The 23916-nt window shown below is 33.9% G+C and overlaps 1 protein-coding gene across 1 annotated transcript in view; it reads left to right on the top strand.

The window, feature by feature from the left end:
* The window catches only part of KPNA5 (karyopherin subunit alpha 5), a 48912-nt gene extending 26272 nt beyond the window's left edge, over window positions 1-22640 (top strand). Inside the window, exons 9-14 of the mRNA XM_046006905.1 lie at window positions 7343-7506; window positions 9446-9524; window positions 12002-12127; window positions 12905-13032; window positions 16564-16742; window positions 19992-22640. Of these exons, the coding sequence (XP_045862861.1) occupies window positions 7343-7506; window positions 9446-9524; window positions 12002-12127; window positions 12905-13032; window positions 16564-16742; window positions 19992-20179 (864 nt within the window). The 3' untranslated portion in view covers window positions 20180-22640. The remainder of the gene's footprint in view (window positions 1-7342; window positions 7507-9445; window positions 9525-12001; window positions 12128-12904; window positions 13033-16563; window positions 16743-19991) is intronic.
* Window positions 22641-23916: the final 1276 nt, after the last annotated feature.

The following is a 23916-nucleotide window of genomic DNA, read 5'->3' as shown; positions in this document are numbered from 1 at the left end:
TGAGACTATACTGTTATTTCTCTTATATTAAATCTTTTCTTAGTCCCTGAAAGCCTTATTAGCTTCCATGTTTATTGCCATCCATTTCTTTTTCAGGCCACTTCTCTCTTAAGTTTTCCTTCTACCTCAATGATTGCTCTGTCTCAGTTTCATATATTAGTTCCTCTTCTTCTCTTTTTCCTCCTAAAGTTGAGAGTACAAAGTGAATGGTTTTGGCTTTTTTCTTATCTTTTCTGCATTCAGTTCCTTATTGACATTCCCTTTCTGTGACTTTAAATGTCATCCACATGCCAGCAACTTTCAGATTCTAGTGGTTGGCTCAGATGTTCTTTTTGACTCCAAACTCAGCATCTTTATTTGGATAGCTAATAGACATCTTAAACTTAACATATTTAAAATATAATTCCTGTTCTTTTCCCCTAGAACCTTCTATGCCAGCAGTCTTTCATATCAGTTAATAGAATTTCTATCTTCCATTATTAAATGAGGTACTTTAACATTTTTTTGCCTGCTTTCTCTTTTATCTCATTCTATCTCATAGTCACTGCATCAATAAATTCGGTTGGCTCTACTTCCAAAGTATATTCAGGTAAGGGTTCCTCTAGCCAAATTTGGTACTGTTTGAGGATCAAGATGAATTAAGGAAAGGAAATACTTTTAACATATTGGATAAAAAGAGTCTGGGAAGCCTGGGTAGCTCAGTTGGTTAAGCATCTGCCTTCAGCTCAGGTCATGATCCCAGGGTCCTGGGATCAAGTCCCCCATGGGGCTCCTTGCTCAGTGGGGAGCCTGCTTCTCCCTCTAAATGCCACTTCCCCTGTTTGTGTGCACACACTCTTTCTCTCTGACAAATAAATAAATAAAATCTTTTTAAAAAAATCTGTGAGTCTATCTTAATACTAAAAATGGGGAAAGAAAGCTCTTTTTTGCAGAAGGATCCCAGTTAATACTTGTAGAAGGACTTCATATTAGAAAGGTCAACCACCATGTTAATAAGTGATTTAAGCAGGAATCATCAATGAGTTCTAAAACGTTTAGATGAAAGATTGTTGGGGGAACAGAATATTGATGTGGTTCGTAAGTATTGCCCTACAGAATATTTATTAATTACAAAGGGGATGGGAGGGAGTTTTATTTACTGTTGAGAATTCTAGTGGGCTTTAATCACCTTAACCAAATGATTAAGTTCAACATTTCTAATAAAGGGAAAACTGATATTATGTCCCTTTAGATGTGACATGACTAAAAATAACACCCCATCACCTATGTAACACTCTGGCTGGAAATGTTTAGTTTGAATCTAATAATGAGGTAACAGTAAGACAAATCAGAAGTGAGGAATGGTTTGTGAAATAAATGTCCTGGACTTTTAAGAGTATCAGTGGTGTGAAAGCACACAAATAGGCTGAGGGAACTATTCAAGATTAAGAAACAGTAATGGCAGACATCTATTAGAATGGTTAAAATCTAAAAAGCTAATAATTCCAAGTGCTGACAAGATGGATAGCAACTGAAGTTCTTAAATATTGATGGTAAAAATGTAAAATGGCACAGACACTTTAGTAAGAAGGCAGTTTCTTATTGTGCTATTTAGGAAAATGGTACTTACCCAGGGAATAGGACATAGTATGTCTACAAAAAGACCTGTATATAAATGTTTATGAGAGCTTCATTCATAATCACCAAAAATTGGAAACAGCCCAAACGTACATCAGCTGGTACATGGATAAACAAATTGTTTCATTCATAAGGTGGACTGTGATTCAACAATAAAAAGGAAGAAGCTTTTTCCTTTGCACATGCAGCAATGTGAGTGAATCTCACAAGAATTAAGCTAATTGAAAGAAGCCACATACAAATGCTACGTTTTGTATGAGTTCATTAATATAATATTTTGGGGAAGACAAAACTATGAAACAAAATCTGATCAGTGATTGCCTGAAAGGGACAGGAGGGTAGTTTCAGAGATGAAAGAAATGTTCTGTCTTGTGATTGTGTGGTAGCTATACAACTGAATGTATTTGTCAAACTCTCACTAGAACTGTACACTTAAAAAGAATTATTTTTACTGTAATTTTTACTTCAATAAACCTGACTTTATTTTTAGGTACTAATGAGATACACCAAGTAAATGCAATGTTTAATTACTGATTAGATCATGGATCAAAATTAAGTCTTGGCTTAAAATATTTAAATTTGCTTTAGACCTTAGAAATATTATTGTACCAATGAAAAATTTTTGGATGTGACAATTATATTGTCTTAGAAGAATGTAAAGAAATGGCATTTTTCTTAGGAGACACATGCTGAAGTTTTAGGGGTGAAGTACCATGATAATATCTGCAGTTGGTTCTCAAATAGGCCAGTAAACATATTTTTAAAATGTATTTTATATGTATGTGTGTATGCATATTTCCCATTTCATCTCACAATGTCTTCAAAAGACATGTATTCAAAAATTGAAAATTAATAAAATTCGTAATTTTTACTGCTTCTACAAGATAAATTCTTAAATGAAACAGGCATCGTCCCCCCACCCCACCTCTTTGCAAGTTTGTGAACATAAAGAATACAAAGATCTGTGGTACATTTTGGTATCACTGCCTTGATTTATGCTGAGTTTTACCCACCATTGCTTTTGTAGCTTTAGTGCAAATATCAACAAAATGAAAAAGACCAATTATGTGTTAGTAAAATTATGAAAATGGTTTTGGCATCTTCCGCCAAGGTTTCAAGAATCCTTCAGGGGTCCATGGACCACACTTTGAAAACTACTGGCCTACAACTTAATGCTTAATATCTGCATAATTTCCTCATCTTTTGTAAGTGCTTGCTTATAAGGTACCTTTTCCGTGAGCTCTCCTGTGACTACCCTACATAATAATGTAATCTCTTACTACCCCAGCCACTGACCTCCACATTTTACTCTTTTTCTTAGTAACTTTTAATATAATACATGTTTTAAAAAATGTATTATTTGGGGCACCTGGGTGGTTCAGTTGGTTAAGCCTCTGGCTTCGGCTCAGGTCATGATCTCAGGGTCCTGGGATCGAGCCCTGCATCGAGCCCTGCATCGAGCCCCGCATTGGCGCTCTGCTCAGCAGGGAGCCTACTTCTCCCTCTCTCTCTGCCTGCCTCTCTGTCTACTTGTGATCTCTCTCTGTCAAATAAATAAATAAAATCTTTAAAAAAAGAAAATGTAGGGGCGCCTGGGTGGCTCAGTGGTTTAAGCCACTGCCTTCAGCTCAGGTCATGATCTCAGGGTCCTGGGATCGAGTCCCGCATCGGGCTCTCTGCTCCACGAGGAGCCTGCTTCCCTCTCATTCTCTCTATGCCTGCCTCTCTGCCTACTTGTGATCTCTCTCTGTCAAATAAATAAATAAAAAATCTTAAAAAAAAAAAAAAAAAAAAAAAAAAAAAAAAAAGAAAATGTATTATATATTTAATTTTTTTTTTAAGATTTTTATTTATTTATTTGACAGAGATCACAAGTAGGCAGAGAGGCAGGCAGAGAGAGAGAGAGAGAGGAGGAAGCAGGCTCCCTGCTTGAGCAGAGAGTCCGATGCGGGGCTCGATCCCAGGACCCTGAGATCATGACCTGAGCCGAAGTCAGAGGCTTTAACCCACTGAGCCACCCAGGCGCCCTATATATTTAATTTTTAAAAAAATCTTTCTTCCACTAAAATATAAACTTCTCAGTTAGGAATTGTTGACTCTTTTTGTTTATTTATGTATTCCAAACTTACTGTAATTCACATTAATAAGGCTTAAGACTTTTGGGGGTTAATTTTCTGTGATTTTCTATGAGAGATTTTATCATTCACATTTTTTTTGAAATTTTTATTTTCACAATCATATTTTCAAGGATTTTTTTTTTGTTCTCATTACTCATCTTTAGGTGGAATTTTTCTGTATTGGTGTTACAGCTTTTTTTATGGACTCAGCAAATTATCTACCTGAGGATTTATAACTTTTTTGAAGTTTTCATTTCTCTGGTGTCTGCTTCTCTGTATGTTTTTGTTTTGTTTATGGTTTCTTTGTCTTAGTCTCTTTTTACTGGGAAATCTCACATAACTGGTGATCTTGGGCACTCTGGACATACTTAGGAGGCAGACACTAAAAGCTAAAATGAAAAATAGAGAGGTGAGTGTTTAGATTCAACATTTCTCGGGCTTCATTATAGAGTAATTGGGCAGCAAAACCATGTTTTCTTTGAGAACTCAAAATTTCTGTATTTTCTGAGACCATTTGTTTCTCCAGAGAGATTTTCCAGTCTTCTGCTGGAAAGTGAATAGATTGGGTTGAGGTGTAGAGTAGATAATACTACTGGAGATGGGCGAGCTGGACATTGGAAGAGAACTAGAGGCTTTCATCAGTCAGTATGTAAACTTTTACTTAATCTGTAATTTCTGGTCTTTTTTTTTTAAAGATTTTATTTATTTATTTGACACAGAGAGAGATCACAAGCAAACAGAGAGGCAGAGCAGAGAGAAAGGGGAAGCAGGCTCCTTGCCGAGCAGAGAGCCGGATGTGGGACTCGATCCCAGGATCCTGGGATCATGACCTGAGCCGAAGGCAGAGGCTTAACCCACTGAGCCACCCAGGCGCCCCTGTAATTTCTGGTCTTGTGCTTTATTTCAAACTCATGTATATCTGATATCCCAAAGTTCAGTTTCTATAGTTCACTTCTCGTTTTTCAGTTCCTTAAAATAAACCTCTAGTCTTTGGTAGCATTAAGAATATTTATAGTCTAACATGTTTCTCATTTAACCTTTTAAGGTTTCTTTCTGTTTTAGCACCATTCCTCTTCTGTGCCCTCCGTGATAACTGGCACTTCTGATTCTTTAGGCTCTTTGGGGTAATTGTTGGAGGATAAATTAGATTTCTTCTTCTTCTTTTTTTTTTTTTTAAATTGGCTTTCTTCTTATTGGTAGTTCCCTCTCCAGGCATTGAGGTATCCCCTTTCTCTTCTCATAATCCTGTCCACAGTATATTGCGGGCATGACTACAGATGTCTGCTGTATTCCGTAGAAATGGAATTTATATTTCACTTTCTTCTTTTCCTTGTTTCTGAGAAGACAGTGGGTCAGAAATGGTTTTATTTTGCTCCCTTAAAACTAGAAATCTGTAGTGCTTCATTTTTTTAAATCAGTAAAAAGATACAGATCTGTATGCTTAATTTTTAACTCAAAAATTTATATTTGCTTTAAAAAATGATTCTCACATTTCTCTGTTCAAGGAAGGAGGAGGTCGTTGACAAGGGTGAAGGCATGATTGTTTGAAAAGGATCCAGTTGTACAGATTTCTTTTATTAACTTACAAACACATCTATTACAATTTTTTTTTTTTAAAAGCGAACTTTGTTTTTTGTTCATGGGCCCTAGTGTCATACTTACAGAAGGGCCCAGTGAAAAGATAGATAAGTATTGTTAGAAGGTTATAGTTTATGTACTGGCAATCTTTAAAGCAGAGGTAAAGGGAAAATTTATCTTAAGTACTAGAACCTTAAAATAGCTGTCATTATAGTAGAGTAATGACAGCTTTTTTAAGGTTCTAGTACTTAAGATAAATTTTCCCTTTACCTCGGGTCATGATCTCAGGGTCCTGGGATCGAGCCCCGCATCGGGCTCTCTGCTCCGCAGGGAGCCTGCTTCCTCTCTCTCTGCCTGCCTCTCTGCCTACTTGTGATCTCTCTCTCTGTCAGATAAATAAATAAAATCTTTAAAAAAAAAAAAAAGCTGTCATTACTCTTTATTTGTGGTATATCTAAATTTAGTATACAGCTCTTACCTGAGGTATACTTTAGGTTGGTGTTAAAAAAAAACAAAAGAAAAAAAGGGTGCCTGGGTGGCTCAGTGGCTCTGCCTTCGGCTTAGATCATGATCCCAGGGTCCTGGGATCAAGCCCCACATTGGGCTCTCTGCTCAGCAGGGAGCCTACTTCTTCCTCTCTCTCTGCTTCTCTGCCTACTTGTGATCTCGGTCAAATAAATAAATAAAATCTTAAAACAAAAAAACAAAAAACATGGGGCAGCTGGGTAGTTCAGTTGGTTAAGCATCTGACTTTGGCTCAGGTCATGATCCCATACTCACCTTCTGTCTCTGCCTGCTGCTCCCCCTGATTGTGCCAATTCTCTCTCTCTGTCAAATAAATAAATAAAAATCTTTAAAAAAAAAAAAGTCTTAAAAAAAACTTTAAGGATTATAGTAGAATCAATACTGATCATGGCAATAAAAAGAGCTAATATCTCTGTGCTTATTGTATGTCAGATACTGTTCTAAGATGCTACATGCATTGAATAATATTGTTTTATCCATTTTGTAAATGAAGAAATTGTGTTTCAGAAATGTTAGATAATTTGCCCATGGTCATACAGCTAGTGAATCTAGGACTGTGTGGTTTGAGAAAGGAAGGATCATAGAATTTCTCTAATTCAGCCTTTGTGTCACAGATTTGGAAACTGAGTCTCAGAGAGGTGAAGTGATACGCTCATTTCACAACTAAGTAGTTGTAATGTTAATGCTAGAGGGATTAAAATCTCTTGTCATGTATGTGCTTTTTCTTTTTTTTGTAATTAAAAATTCAGGGTTTCAGTAATTAAGAAGTACAGTTTATTAGTGACTTTCATTTAAAAACCTTTCAGATTTCTTTTTGTATTTTCTACACCTTTAGTTCTCAACTGATTATTAGATTTGTTTCTAATAATTTGTGTAATAAGTAGGGTGAGGTTTATTTCAGTTAGATCATATTTCATGATCGTATTAAACACTTAAAAATTAAACATTTTTAGTTAACTAAAACATTTTTACTTCTCTTAATTTTGGTATGCCTTTTTTGGGTATGTTATGTGTGTGATTTAAAGATAGGGGATCTCAAACATGTATTTCGTTACTCTTAAAAGTTTTAAATTACTGCATATCTTATTTAATGTAAGATTAACTGGAGGGGCTCCTGGGTGGCTCAGTCGGTTAAAAGTCCAGTTCTTGGTTTCAGATCAGATCATAATCTCAGGGTCCTGGGATCAAGCCCTGCATTGAGCTCCCTGCTCTGTGGGGAGTCTGCTTCCCTTCTCTTTCTCCTTCTTTCCATCTCCCAGCTCATTTGTGCTGTCTCTCTCTATCTAAAATAAATAAATCTTTTTAAAAAAAGATTAATTGGAAACAATCAGTTACTTCTTCTCATATATGATCATTATTTTTTAAGACAACAGAACATTTTAATTTTTCTGGCATTTTTATAGCATTGAATTTTTATTTTAAAATGGGTTTCTATATTTTTCCTAAAGAAATTTGGTCTTAAATAGAGAAAATTGTTAAATATTGGCTCTTTTCTTTTCTTCCAGGTTTCACCTTGCTTAAATGTCTTGTCACGATTGTTGTTTAGCAGTGACCCAGATGTATTAGCAGATGTGTGCTGGGCCCTTTCTTATCTTTCTGATGGACCCAATGATAAAATTCAAGCAGTCATTGATTCTGGAGTCTGTCGAAGATTGGTGGAACTTTTGATGTAACTATAATTTATAATTAATAATTGTATGGTTGTGTGTTAAATTTAGCAGTTAGAGTAATGGCCTTATAAAGATCTCAAAAGTGACTGTCTTCAGGAAGTATTGAAAAGCCATCAGCCTCATTTTTCAGAACAGCTATAATGTGAAAAGTTGACCTTTTTAAATTTGTATCCCATCCTTAGTTGGAACTAATCACTTTGTGAATGTATTTCACTGGTTTTAATCTTTTTATGACTGGCAGGGACTTAATTCAACAGGTATATATGGAATGCCCATTACCTCCTAGAATATTGTACAACATATCATTAATGAAGTGTAGAACTTGGTACCTGCTTGCACAGAACCAGTAATCTAGTTAATTGTTCATTATAATAACTGTAATTGTTCATTACAGTAACTAATTTCTGTAAAAGTCCAGTTAGTATTTCACTTGTTTTAGTATTTCACGTGCTAGACTATTATTGCTACCTTCTTTAAAAAGAACAGATTTTTTATAAAAGAAGTTAAAAATTTGTAAGAGAATTTGTTTTAAAATGATAGTTTCTTTATCTTTTTCTTTAAAAAGACTTATTATACTACTTCCTTTTGTCAAAAAGCCATTAGGTAGACTCAAATGAAGCAGATGGCACAAAGAAGAGAGGTCTGAGAAGGGGTTGTGGCTCTACTCTAAGACAACATCTAAGAAGGGTAGGCAGGCAGGTCCAATGGGGGGATCAGGGCTCAAGCTTGAGGATGGTACTCACTAGAGCAGAATAACAAGCAGGCTGGAGCAACACACGATGGATAACAGCCTAGCTGGATCAGAAGCCAGTTTCTTATTCTAAGAGAATGGAGATACTCTTAAGAGAATGGAGGAAAGCCAAAATAATCTTGTGGTATTAGATTAGAACTGGAGAATGTGAACTCATGGCTTTCAATATAAAGAGATAGATGTAGAAATAAATATGTGTCTATGTGTCCTCTTAAAGGGTGTGGGAGTAGTGACACATCTATACTAAAAAGCTGAGCACACCAGGTCTTGGTTTTTAAATGCTACTCTTCATTAACAGGAACCAAAATTCTTGGATAAATGGCTGATTCTAGGGCTGGGATTGAGAAAAAATAAGATGAACCTGGAAAGTAGTAAGTGCTTAAAGAGTGAAGAACTATCAAAAGAACACACAAACCCACTTGCAGGGACTCCTGCTGTTCCAACTTCCAAGCTTCAGATGATTTGAGCATTAAAATAAGTTATAATAATATGTTATAGCATTGAATAATATAGGAATCCATGAGCCCCACTAAAATAAGCAGGTAGATCAATAGATAGACTGAAAAGCATGTAGTTGGAATGATGGTATTATAGAATTATCATTGGCAATAATATTGATAATTCAGACAATACACATTAAGAGGTGGTGAAAGTGGCATAAGGAATGGGATTTAACACAGTCTAAAAGTATATCCTCTCAAAATTTTAATTATAAAGAGAAAAATAGTAATATTGAAGTGGAGAAATCTGACAGACACCATGTTAAGTGACTGGAATTCAGTGCCACTATTGTGGACAAAACAGGTATCAGATCCTATCCTCTGTATTGAAAAGATGGTTGCATTTGTGATATCCTAACTAAGAGTATGTAATTTGTATCTTAATCATGAGGAAACGTTGGACAAAAACCTAATAATTGCTTTATGATCATTATAAATGCCAAGATCATGAAATAAAGGAAAAAATAGAAACTTTTTAATTAAAAGAGACTAGAGACATAACAACTGTGTGTAATACATAAGCCTGGATTAGATTCTTTATTACAGAAGTATTACTGGCATAATTAGTGAAACTTGAGTGGGATCTCTGGATAAAGATATATAGGACTATTTTGTATTATTTTTGCAATTCTTTTGTAAATTTTAACTCTTGCATAGTATGTAAGTTCATATTTTTATTATTTTTAGGCATAATGATTATAAAGTTGTATCGCCTGCATTAAGAGCAGTTGGTAATATTGTGACTGGTGATGATATTCAAACACAGGTGAGTTCAGACTTTAATATGATAAATTGTTAAGATAATGGATATTAAGAAATTTATTTAGTTTCATACTACTTGGTTACATATTAATCAAGACTTTAGCATTACCATAATTATATAAGCATCTATAATGTGACAGTAAGCATATTCTTGATAATAAGTGACCAGCCTTGAATAGCTATATGTGAAAGCACTGTCCTAGATCTATATCGATACAAAGAAGTACAAGATAGTAGGTTGGCTCTTGAGGGATTTAAAATAAAATTGAGGAGAAAATATATATTAAAACAAAGCAAATTACTTATCAGTGTATGTTTCTTGAGAACTGATTGGTCAGTAAATGCTGCAGAACTTTAAAAAAGAGATCACTGTGCTGAGAAATCTTTGTAGATTCCATAAGGAAGCTGTAAAGCTATATCCTTAAGTTGGGGAAGAACTTAAGTAAACTAGAAGAGCTTTATGTGAACATAGGTATAGAAGCAGACATGTGTGAGTTGTATTTTTTTTTTTTAAAGATTTTATTTATTTGACAGAGAGATCACAAGTAGGCGGGGGGTGGGGGGAGAGCAGGCTCCCTGTTGAGCAGAGAGCCGGATGCTGGGCTCAATCCCAGGACTCTGAGATCATGACCTGAGCCAAAGGCAGAGGCTTAACCCACTGAGCCACCCAGGTGCCCCGTGTGAGTTGTATTTAAGAGACTTAATTAAGCTTGACTGGAGAAGGACCTGTTAGTGAAAGGGTGATTGATTATAGTTTAAGCATGGGGTTGGTTGGAAATAGGAGGGCCTTTTATAGTAGATTGAAGACCTAGATTACGAGAATGGAAGGAAAGATAGCAAGGAAACATTTTCCAGATTTGTAACTACGTGTGTGTTTGTGTGTCTGTCCGTCAGTCTTTTGGAGAATAGTGAGATAGCGGAAAAGGTGTGATCACAATTGACTTTAGATCTGGAGCAATCTTTCTTGAAGATAGGAACTGAAACTTTGTAAGACATTAGATTCTCCTTTGTTTGCCACCATAACTTAAACTTTATTTTAATTTACATATTATCTTTCAGGTTTAATCTTTTCAAGTCCTATTTAGATATATTAGTTATTAAGCAGTTGATTCTTAGTAATTGATAGTTATTAATTTAAAGTTATTAATTTAAAGTTTAATTAAATTCTCTTTAAATGAGAATGCCCTTCTAAACATAACACTTTTCAGCAGAATTTTGGGACACTGCTTCATACATTCTTCACCAAGTAAATTTAATGTAAATCATTATGGGTATTCTGAAAATAGGAACATAATTAATTATGCCGTGGAAGGAAGAGTATAAAGATGTAAAGGGACAAAGTAGAACATACTTCCTTTTCTTTTTTTTTAAGATTTTATTTATTTATTTAAGAGAGAGAGCACACATTAGCAGTGAAGGTAGGGACAGAGCAGGAGGGAGAGGGACAAGCACACTCTTCACTGAGCGTGGAGCCAAACTAGGGACCCAGTCTCCACAATCCTGAGATTTCGACCTGAACCAAAACCTTGGTTTTGGATCCTTAACCACCTGGATCACCCAGGCACTCCCTATGTTTGAAATTTTATTATTTTTTTTAAACAAAGTATTTTAATTTTTTACTTTCATTTTAATTTACATTTTTTAAAAAATTTTTAAATTTTATTGTTTTGTTAGTTACCAAACAGTACATCATTAGTTTTTGATGTAGTGTTCCATGTTTCATTGTTTGTGTTTAACACCCAGTGCTCCATGCAGTCTGTGCCCTCCTTAATACCCATCACCAGGCTAACCCATTCCCCCCACCTCCCTCCCCTCTGAAACCCTCAGTTTGTTTCCCAGAGGAGTCCATAGTCCCTCCGTGGTTCGTCTCCTGCTCTGATTTCCAAAATCCCCTTCATCTTTCCCTTCCTTCTCCTAATGTCCTCCATGCTATTCCTTATGTTCCACATATAAGTAAAACCATATAATTGTCTTTCTCTGCTCAGAACGTACTTCCTTAGTATATTCTGAAAGAAAAGCAGAACAGTAAAAAAAAAGTTTAATGAAAAAATTGACTTAATCTGTACATAGATGTTTCTTACCTATTCTGGAGTCAGGTACTTTCAAAATGTTTGATTTTTTTTTTTTTTTTTTTTTTTTTTTCATTTCATTTGGTAAAGCTAGAGGTTGGATCGTGATCAGTCACTAAATCTCTCTTAAAGTGTCATATCAGTTGAATTCTTGAGTGTATTCATAAACACGAGGGACACACTTCTCAGTCTCCTGCTTACTCGCATTTTAGTGGTTTGACAGAGCACTCTACTGCAGCATGTTTGGTGAAGTGGGAGAGTAGAATGTAGCAAACACCTATGTTTTACTTTGAGATGAATTTCTTTTTTCTTAATTTAGTTTTTCAAGAGTTTGTATTTCTATAAATCATTAGCCTATCTTTGTGTAGTTTTTGCTATAAAACTTTGTTACCATTCCTGATTTCTGTTTCAGGTAATTTTGAATTGCTCTGCATTACCATGTCTCTTACACTTGTTGAGTAGCCCAAAGGAATCAATCAGAAAAGAAGCCTGCTGGACTGTTTCTAACATCACTGCTGGAAATAGAGCTCAGATTCAGGTAAATCCTTCCAAATCTAAGAAAACAGCAAGATCTCTTAAGTCAGTTTGGACAAAAGTCAGCATTTTATGAATTTTTTTTTTTTTTAGTGCATTACTTAAAAAAAATTCTTGAAAAGTATTTTACAGAACATGATCTTTTCTCCTCTAAAATAATAACGTTCATTTATAGTAGTCTAGTGAGGAATTGTGTGTTTGTGTGTATGAGTGTGTATAAACTGCCCACAGTGCTGGATGCGTAAGGCTAGTCTTAAAAAGGGGTTGATTTGTATTAGTTTTAAATAAGTAATGATCTTCCTCTCAACTTTTAAGTAATGATTTATTAGGGTTTTATCAGACTTCTTGAGTCAAAAATTACCTCTCCATTTTGATCAAGTATTTACCTTGTGCTTTATCATTTTTTTTTTTTTTACGATTTTATTTATTTATTTATTTGAGAGAGAGAGAATATGAGTGGGGTGAAGAATAGAGGGAGAAGCAGGCTCCCCGTTGAGTGGGGAGCAGGATGTGGGGCTCAGTCCCAAGTCTCTGGGATCATGACCTGAGCCAAAGGCAGACCCTTAACCAACTGAGCTTTATCATCTTTAAAATTAATATTCTGTTAATATATTTTCCAGTCTTGAAAGTATGTGAAAGTTTGTTGGAAGATTCGAAAGATTTCCAAAGTTAATTCCAAATAGTCTGACATTTTAAAGCCGATGGATCTTACATTTTCTCTACTTATAACATTTTTAAAATAGCATTGGGACTGTTTATGTTGTATCATTTTCCTCCTCAGGCTGTTATAGATGCAAATATTTTTCCTGTTTTGATTGAGATTCTTCAGAAAGCAGAGTTTCGCACCAGGAAAGAAGCAGCTTGGGCTATAACTAATGCAACATCAGGAGGTACTCCAGAACAAATAAGGTGTGATACAGGGTTTTTTTAATATTTATTTTTTTAAATGCACATGGAATAAAATGAAGTACTACATACTTTTTATTTTTTGATGAAACTAAAATATTATTTCTAAGTCAGTTTAATATGTATTTTTAATGTGAAATGAAAACATTTATTATATCAGTTATATTATTCACTCACAGTAGTTTTTTGTTTTTTGTTTTTCAGTAAAGGATAGTTATCATCACTTGCCTTGGCAGACTATTTATGAAAAATCAGAGATTAAAAATCTGAAAAAGAACAGCTTACATCAATTTGCAAAATATACTCTAATGGACATTATATTTTTTTATACTATTAGAGTCACTTCATATAACTGTATTATATAGAAATGGCTAATGAATTTGAACATCCACTTATTTAAAATATTTTTTAAAAATAAAAGATAATACTAAAATAAACATTTGTTAATATAGTAATGTTCTCCTAGTCAGTTGTTAGCCTTCCCTGTGGATGGTATCTTTTCTTTCTCTATACTTGTTTTCTTTTTCACAATAGCTTTTTTGATAGGCCTTTTGTTGTTTGTTTACTTGTTTTACTAACAACATAAATACTGGGTACACAGGCTTTGAAGTCAGGCTGCTTTCAAATCCTGTTCTTTCAGTAGAAGTTGTGTGTCCTTGACAAAGTCATTTTACCTGCCTGATCCACAGTTTCTTCATTTTTTAAGTGAATTTGATTAACAGATAATACCTTATGGTAGTCTCCTGATAATTAAATGGGATTCATACATTTAAAGCACTTAACATGGTACCTAAACATTAAGTTCTCTACTAAGATTAGCTACTATTATCATTGTTATTTGTAATCATCACAACTTTTATGATCAGAATTGATTCCTAAATTTCTTTTTATCTTGTGCTTTTTACTCTCTTTTGCTCCATAACAAGGTTCTACTTTGCACTTGCATGAAAGCCTTACTTCCTACGGAATCTTGTTCTATGGATTTGTCTGTGAAACTCAGGACTCTTTGGGTTTCTTGAAGTGATTGTTTAGGAAGTATTTTCTAATGAGAATTTAATTTATGTCTTAATTTATAAAACAAGACAGCAGCTGCTAGCTATTTTACAAATCACTGAGAGGATTTTGAGATAACCTGTTGTAAGAGCTTTGCCTTATTGCCTTCGTTTGTGCTATTATCTTGTGTCTAAGATTTATATTTTTATATATTGATAACATCTCTTCCATTCTACCTCTTTGCGTTACATTTCCATTTCATTATGTTATGAATATAAAGAATAATAAAACAAGATCTTCCCCTTGTTCTAGCTTGCATTTTTTTAAATTTTTTAATTTTTTTATTAACATATAATGTATTATTAGCCCCAGGGGTACAGGTCTGTGAATTGCCAGGTTTACACTTCACAGCACTCACCATAGTACATACCTTCCCCAATGTCCATAACCCAACCACCCTCTCCTTACCTCCCTTCCCCCGGCAACCCTTAGTTTGTTTTGTGAGATTAAGAGTCTCTTATGGTTTTTCTCCCTCCTGATCCCATCTTGTTTCATTTATTCATTTCCTACCCCCCTAACCCCCAACATTGCCTCTCAACTTCCTCGTATCAGGGAGATCATATGATAATTGTCTTTCTCTGATTGACTTATTTCGCTAAGCATAATACCCTCTAGTTCCATCCACATTGTCACGAATAGCAAGATTTCATTTCCTTTGATGGCTGCATAGTATTCCATTGTATGTCTGTACCACATCTTCTTTATCCAGTCATCTGTTGATGGACATCGAGGTTCTTTCCATAGTTTGGCTATTGTAGACATTGCTGCTATAAACATTCGGGTGCACGTGCCCCTTCGGATCACTACATTTGTATCTTTAGGGTAAATGCCCAGTAGTGCGATTGCGGGGTCATATCGTAGCTCTATTTTCAACTTTTTGAGGAACCTCCATGCTGTTTTCCAGAGTGGTTGCACCAGCTTGCATTTCCCACCAACAGTGTAGGAGGGTCGGCTTGCATTTTTTTTTTAATCAACTATTATTATTTTTATCTGCTTTGGGAACCAAAGTTTCTCTGTCTAGATAATTTTCATTATTAGGTCTAGTCCATATATTATTATTTAAATTTATTGGTGTCAATCAAGTGTCCAAACTGAGATCATTATTTCTTCTAACCATTTTCACCATTTCATTAATTCTACATATATGGGAGGAGATCTTGATCTCAGATTAGTTTCAGCATGCATACCACTAATATTTATTGAATGTCTGATATTGCCAGTTGTTGTGCTAATTCATTTCAGTTATTGAATGCCAAGGGTGTATCCGATACCTTCATGTATTTTATGTCCTTTAACTTCATACCTCTATGAGATATTCAATCAACAAATATATTGATTAGCTATAGTATATGGCAAGTGAGTGCTCTAGTGAAGGTATGTAACTCAAAAAAAAAAAAAAAAAAGGAGAGTAGAAACTAACTTTTAGGGATGCCTGGGTTGCTCCGTCGTTAATTGTCTGTCTTCAGCTTAGCTCATGATCCCAGGGTCTGGGATTGAGCCCCACATCAGGATACCTGCTTAGTGGGAAGCCTGCTTCTCCTTCTCCCTCTCCCCCTGCTTCTGTTCTCTCTCACTCTCTCTCTCGATAGAATAAATAAATAAAATCTTTGGAAAAAAGAAAAAAAGAAACTAACTTTTATTGAATGCTTAACTGTATTTTTGTAGCAACTGTCTGAGCTTGCTACTGTTATTATCCCCATTTTAAGATGGAGAAACTGAGGCACAGAGCAGTCACTCAAAGTCACACAACTATTAAGGAGTGGAATTGGGACTTGAAGCCATGCAGTCTGGCTTCAAACAAGTACATGTTTTTTTCCTTTAGCTTTAATGGACTTTTCGCCAACTAAATAAATCAGTTACTTTGTTTATATTATAGAGAATGGAAAAGAGCTAATAAAAACTAGAAGAGAACAAAGTATTAAAAAATGAATGGAATAACTTTGTGAACATTGTTTATTAAAATTATTCACAATGTAGTATTCAGTATTCAGTATTGCTTCTGAAACATGGGTGGTATTTAGAAACATGGGTTTAGAAACATTTAGAGCATCAGTTATGATTGTTTTTGTGGGAAATTTGATTTAGGCATCTCTTCTCCCTCTTCATTTCTGCCTACTTCCATATGACCCCAGTATGTGCACATAGACTCACCTTTAAATATTGGCACCTTGAAACCACTGTTACTCTTCATACTATTCATATGCCATGCAGAAATTGCCCAAGTAACGATTAACTTGTATGTGTATTTTTGTAATATTTGTAATCTCGTTTATTGCTAATTATGTTAAATGAAAATAGAGTAAAAAGTTTTCAGGTTCCTTTGTAAGTGAAAATTTAAATATTTTAATGTTTGAGTTTGTATAAAGATACTTTTCTTAATTGTTTATTGAACAGTTCACTGAAGAATATTTGCTATAAATAATATTTAAGTCTTTCTAAATGTTTTTTTTCCCTCTACTTTTTTTTTTAATTACTCTGAAGGTATTTGGTAGCCTTAGGTTGCATTAAACCACTTTGTGACCTGTTGACTGTTATGGACTCTAAAATAGTCCAAGTGGCTTTAAATGGACTTGAAAATATTTTACGTCTTGGAGAACAAGAATCTAAGCAGAATGGAATAGGCATTAATCCATACTGTGCTCTCATTGAAGAAGCATATGGTAAGTAGTCAGTTCAAAATGTATCATTACAAAGTCAAGTTTTCTTTTTAACTGACGTATAACATTACAAGTTGCTCTCAGGTATACAACATAATGATTCCATGTTTGTATATGCTGTAAAACTATCATCACCATAGTAAGTCTAGTTAACAACCATTACCATACAGTTACAAAATGTCTTTCTTGTGATGAGAACTTGTGAGATTTACTTTCTTAGCAACTTATAAATACATAATACAATATTATTAACTCTAGTGCCCATACTATACATTATTTCTACATGACTTATTTATAACTAGAAGTTTGTACCTTTTGACCTCCTTCACCCATTTTGCCAACTTCCCCCACTGGCAACCACCAGTCCATTCTCTGTATCTATGAGCTCGGTATTTTGTTGTTGTTGTTGTTTGTTTTTTGGATTTTATGTATGTGTGAGGTTATTTTCTCTCTGTGGCTTATTTTATTTAGCATAATGCCATCAAGGTCCATCCATGTTGTCACAAATGGCAAGATTACATTCTTTTTTATGGCTCAGTATTTTATTGTATACATATGTACACGTGTTTTTTTTTTTTTCTTTTTATCCATTCATCCGTCAGTAAACAGTTATGTTGCTCACATATCTTGGCCACCCTAAATAGTGCTTCAGTGAACATTGGGGTAGCAGATGTCTTTTCTAGTTAGTGTTTGCATTTTCTTTGGATAAATACCCAGAAGTGGAATTGCTAAATTATGTGGTAGTTCTGTTTTTTGGGGATAGTTTAATTTTTGAAGAACCTCTGTACTGTTTACCATAGTGGCTGCACCAATTTACATTCCTACCAACAGTGCACCAGGATTTCATTTGTTCCACATCTACCTACACTTGTTATATCTAGTCTTTTTGATAATAGTTATTCTAACAGATGTGAGGTAATTATTTTCATTGCAGTTTTTATTTGAATTTCCCTAATGATTACTGACGTTGGACACCTTTTCAGGTGCTTGTTGGATATCTGTCTTCTTTGGAATAATTTCTGTTCAGGTCCTCTGCCCATATTTTAGCCAGATTGCTTGTTTTTGGTGTTGAGTTGGTGTTCATTTCTTTATTTTGGGCATTAACTCCTTAAGGTATATGACTTGCAAATATTGTCTCTGTTCTGTAGGTTGTCTTTTCATTTTGTTGATTTTGTTGATGGGTTCCTTTGCTGTGCAGAAGCTTTTTAGTATGATGTAATCCCACTTGTTTATTTCGACTTTTGTTGTATTTGCTTTGGGTGTCAACTCCAAAATATTGACAAGGCCAGTGTCAGAAGTTTATCACCGATGCTTTCTTCTACTTTTATGGTTTCAGATCTTACATTCAAGTAATGTATTCAGAGTTTGTTTTTGTGTACGGTATATGTTAGTGGCCCAGTTTTACTCTTTTGTGTGTGGTTGTCCAGTTTACCCAGCATCATTTTTTGAAAAGACTGCCCTTTCCCCATTGTATGTTACATTCCTTGCTCCTTTGTAGTAAATTGATTGATTTTATATGTGGGTTTCATTCTGGGCTCTCTATTCCATTGATCTGTTTTTATGCCAGTAAGTTTTTATTATCACGGCTTTGTAATACAGTTTGAAATCAGAGAATATGATGTTCCAGCTTTGTTCTTTTTCTTAAAGTTGCTTTTGGCTATTTGGGGTTCTGTGTGCTTCAATAAAGGGGCACCTGAGTGGCTCAGTCAATTAAGTGTCTACCTTTGGCTCTGGTCATATGACCCTGGGGCCCTGGAATCAAGCCACATATCGGGTTCCCTGTTCAGTGGGTAGTCTGCTTCTCCCTCTCACTCTCCCTCTGTGCTCTCTCTCTCTCTCAAATATATTTATTTTAGGATTATTTGTTCTATTTCTGGAAAAATGCCATTGGTATTTTGACACAGAGTATATTGAATCTGTAGATTGTTTTGGGTAGAATAGACATTTTAACGATATTAATTCTTCCAACCTATGAGCACAGAATATCTTTCCATTTATTTGTATTGTCTTCAGTTTCTTTCATTATAGTTTTCGATGTACAGGTCATTCACCTCCTTGGTTAAATTTATTCCTAGGTAGTTTATTCTTTTTGATGCACTTGTAAATGGGATTATTTTTTAATTTCTTTTTCTGATAGTTTGTTATGGATGTCTAGAAATGCAATAGATTTTTGTACCAATTTTATTTGTTGTTTTTTTTTTAAGATTTTATTTATTTATTTGTGTGACAGAAAGATCACAAGTAGGCAGAGAGGCAGGCAGAGAGAGAGGAAGGGAAGGAGGCTCCCAGCTGAGCAGAGCACCTGATGTGGGGCTCGATCCCAGGACCCTGGGATCATGACTTGAGTCAAAGGCAGAGGCTTTAACCCACTGAGCCACCCAGGCGCCCCTGTACTAATTTTATTTGTATACTGCTACTTTACTGAATTCATTGATTAGTTTTAAGGTTTTTGGTGGAGTCTTTAGGATTTTCTATATATAATAGCATGCAAATTTGAATTAGATGGCTTTAATTTCTTTTTGTTGCCTAGTTGCTCTGGCTGGTACTTCAGTACTGTTCTGCGATGATACAATTAAAGAGGTTTACCTGTCATTAAATGAAAAATATATTCAGCATCACCCAGACTTAGTGTAGATTTTTCTTCTTGTAGGCTATAAAATAGAGTGCTCTAGATTTTGCTTATTTTGTAAAAATAGGCTTTTTCAGTTTCACTTATAGGTTGTACTTTTGGCATATTATACAATAGCTATATTGGATTTGTAAATAATTCTCATTCCATATTGATCTCCTCGGATTCTATCTCTGAGAGAATGTGTGTATGTTAGTTTGCTCACCTTTTGTTTCTTCATTTGTGTTTGTTTTGATGCTTTTCCTTTTTTGTGCTTTTTATAAATAGCATAATTACTCTGGAAAGGACATGTAGAGTTATTTAATCTAAAACTGAGAAATTGATTTTAAAATTGAGAAACTAAAGTATAGAGAAACCAAACTTATTTGGTCAAAATCACACAGCTAGCAAGGTAGAGTCTGTGATCTTATTCCCAGGCGGAGCTTTTACCACACTGCCTTATGCTGTCATTCTTGAAATTTAAGACATAAATTGTGTTGGCTCTCAGTATGTGCAAAAATTAGATAGGAACAACAGCCCCATTGCTGATAGACAGAGATGCTATGGATTCATTATTTTGGTTCACATATATAATGAAACTTGAGTAACAGTTTTCTTTATATATGTATATGTATGTAAAACAGGTCTGGATAAAATTGAATTTCTGCAAAGCCATGAAAATCAGGAAATTTACCAAAAGGCTTTTGATCTGATTGAACATTACTTTGGTGTAGAGGAAGATGACCCCAGCATTGTACCTCAGGTAGATGAAAGTCAGCAACAGTTCGTGTTTCAGCAGCAGGAAGCACCAATGGAAGGATTTCAACTTTAACTTGGTGGGATAAAAATTACTGGCTATGAAGGATAGTTTCAGAGATCTCTTCTTTGTTACAATATCAGTAGGAATGTTTGCTGTGTTTTTACTTAGAAAGGAAAAAGTTGATGCACTTTTAAAAAGCAAAAACAAAAGAAGTTTCCATTCAGATGCAATCTTTCATTATAGTTTTTTTTATTTTGGTGTACGTATATTTGTGTTTTTATTGTTTTACCTATTTTTTATAACTTTGTGAGCAATTAAATATATATGAAATTATTTAATAACTTAAGCTTGAAAAGGAGAACTTTGATAAAGTATTATATATAATGGTTCTGAGTTTCTTTTCTCGCATCTTGGAAACTGCACATTGGCAGTACAGCTGATAATTGCATTTTGGCAGTAAGTCTGACATGCCCAATCTACTAAATCTACCTCTATCTTGAAGCAAAAACAAAAAAGCTTCAGAAGCATGAAATAGTGTAAAAGCTAAATTAGAATGTGAAAATATCTATTACCTTAAATTATAAATCACTGTGCTGTAGGTTATACTTTGCAAAACAAAAAAAAATTACAACAGAAAACCTGTAAAATTTATTTATAAAACATAGAAGTATTGTACTGATAATCAATTAAAATGTGGCAATTGTGAAGAGAAAAGCTGTTCTTCCTGTTGAACACATTAAGATGATTACACAACATTTAAATATTTGTGTTTTTAACATGTAAATGCTATTATATTAGTATATTTTGTATTTTGACCAAATATGCTACCATTTTTGAAATAGTGTTTTATTATTTTTTCACTCTTCATTTTAAAAAGCATCATGATAGAGATGCCATCATGAATCTAAAGTAGTGCTGCATAGCAAAAATAATACTGTAATCCTTTCTCTGATTTTTTTCAGAGCAGTCATTGAAAAGTTTCACTTTTTGTGTAATAATAAACTTAGGTACTTGAATGACAAAATTATCCTGAAGAAATCACCTTGTTACATGTTAAATTTTATTAAATGGACTTAATGTTTGGACACTAAAGGATGACACTAATGAAAATTGCTAAGGATTCTTTAATATAGTTGAAGTCTGTACTAGGAATTTTTTTTTCATTTTCATAATACTTGGAGGGCCATACTGCTGCTTGTTGTAAATCAGTGTATTAAGTTACATTTGTATCAGATTGGTCAACGTAATGTATATGTTTTACATTTTAACAGCAAAAACCTCTTCAAACCATGAAGCTTTTAAAAAAAAGTTTCAATAGGAAAAGTATATATATATTTATTTATAGATACATATGTAAATGGTGTCTGTGTGTTATTTTCACAGTGATGTACTTGGTAGAGCTTTCTAAGCAGATGTGGTACTGTTGAACTCAGTCTTTTCATTTATAGTTATATGCAGGCTATTTACACTTCTAATTATATACCTAAAATACTTATTTAAAAATTAGTGTACAACTGTTTTAAGATGGGAACTAAAGCATTTTTAATATGATTCATAGTCTATTCTGTAAAGAAAGATTTCATTTATGATAGCATTTATAATGTTTCTGCTGGAAATCAGAGGCATGTTACAAGAAGAAAATGTATATAGGAATACTTTTAAATAGTATGACACTTTGTAAATTATGTATCATGAAACTATTCTTTTGGCAAGACACTTAAAACCTACAGCTATAAAATACAGGTTTAAATGGTGTCCGTAATGCTGACTCTATCTGCCAAACCCCTTTTTATATATTGTTAAGTAGAGGATTGTATCTGTGCCCTTTTTATTGTAGTGGAAGTTAGACAGTTTAGTATAAAAAGTTTTTCTTTTATGTTATGTATAGTCAAAAGAACAGGGTAGTTATATCCAAGATTACCAAATTGATGGTGAATTTATGAGATAAACATTTTTTTGTGGTACAGATGGTTCTAAGTATCAGGTGACAGGGTATTCCACTCTTTCTAATCAATTGAACTTGATAATCTAGCATAATTCATAAACTAACCAGCTGTGCCTGCTTTTATTTTGAGGACCCTATAGTCACATTAATAAATAAGCCAAGTCTTTCAAACAAAATAGTTCTTATAGAAAGAAAAGTAATACATATGTGTGTGCATACCCACACACATATAAAACGATTTTTGAGGAGACAGTTTTTAGATTTTGCCAGTAAAATCTTTCACCTCTAACACAGAATAAGACCATATTTTAAGCATCTAAATATAGAACTATATTTAATTTCTTAGATCTGTTATTTGGGTAATTAATTTGATTAGATTCAAATGCAAGAGGGAGTGAGTATCTATCTAAAGTTGGGACCAGCTATAGACATGCTGATGACTTCATTGAACCAAGACTAGCAAATACTTTGTTACTAAAATTTTTTTAATATATGACTACACTTTTAAAATAAAATATTTAAAATGCCCCAAAATGTATTTTAATTAATCTTCACTTACCCTTATGGAAAAAAAAAAATCTCTTTTTTTTAACTTGCTCTCCTAAAAACATACATTTAAATTCAAGAACAACTGTGCAAAAAAAAAAAAAATGTTGTAAAAGGGAAATGCTTGCAACATTAATGGAAAAAAGAACACTTGAAAGAGCCTTTTACATTTATTTAATTAAATTCATAGTTTTATTTTGTCTGATTTTGAATTTGTACTAGTTAATCTATGCAATTACGCTTACTTGTTTTATATTTGTAAGTACATGACTCACTAGCCTGGTTTTCTTTAGAAAGGTGTTCCTAGAGCTTTAATTTTTAGTGTCGTTTTGTTCACTTAACTGGTAGCACCAGAACAAGAAAGCAAAAAAAAAACAAAAACAAAAATGAAAAACACATAAGAAGTCTGCTGGCACAGAAATAACATCATTTGGTAACTGTAAAACTTATTTGCAAGGTAAAGGTTGATTTGTTGAATAAAGGACTAAAAGAAGCATTACCTTTGCCTTGTATTTTTTTCATAAGGATCATTATGGAAAAGGTAACTCTAATTCAAAGTCTTAGTGAATTTTTGTTGCTGTTCTGAATTCAGCAATCTACGGCTGCTTTGTGAAACTGAAATCAAAGTAATTGTTGTTAACCTTTACTCATTTTATTCATAACATTACTGTTTTACGAAATGTGATATTAGGAGCCAATATGGTAGGGGTCTACAAGGATAATGTGTCTTTAAATTCTGAATTGGGGAGTGGTATGAGGGGAGGATATTCTTTCCTAACTAAATAAACCAACATTTGAGCAGTATGCAATATTATGAAATGTTACAGCACTATATTAAAAATAATAAAATACTATTTTACAATTGCATTTATATAAATGTCTCTATTTCATTTGTTCTCACTTAGGATGGTGTACTACTAATGGAACAAAAATAGGTGCCCTCATTGATTATAATTCCATTCACCTTCTAAAACCAGTCAGATTGCTGTTTGTAGCATATCCGATAAAGCAGTGTGTTGCTTTTATTTTAGAACTTACATATTGTGCTATACATCAAATTTGTCTTTGTATTTCAAGCTTTGGCAGTTAGCATACATGCACATGTTTTGAGATTATTTTTTCCTTTTCTGTTATTTTAATGCAACATGATGTATTTATTTAAGGGGTAGAGTTTCAAACCTGATGAACAGAAATCAGAGGGAATGTCCGATTTAATTTATTAATGAACTCTGGGATACATGACCCACACTGTAGCTGAGCCTGAGCCTCCTTAGACTAGTATTTTTTTTTTAAAGATTTTATTTATTTATTTGACAGA

Source organism: Meles meles, chromosome 5, assembly GCF_922984935.1.
Source record: "Meles meles chromosome 5, mMelMel3.1 paternal haplotype, whole genome shotgun sequence".
NCBI classification, from domain to species: Eukaryota; Metazoa; Chordata; class Mammalia; order Carnivora; family Mustelidae; genus Meles; species Meles meles.
Note: the sequence above shows the minus strand (reverse complement) of the source record. Positions and strands in the feature narration are given on the sequence as shown.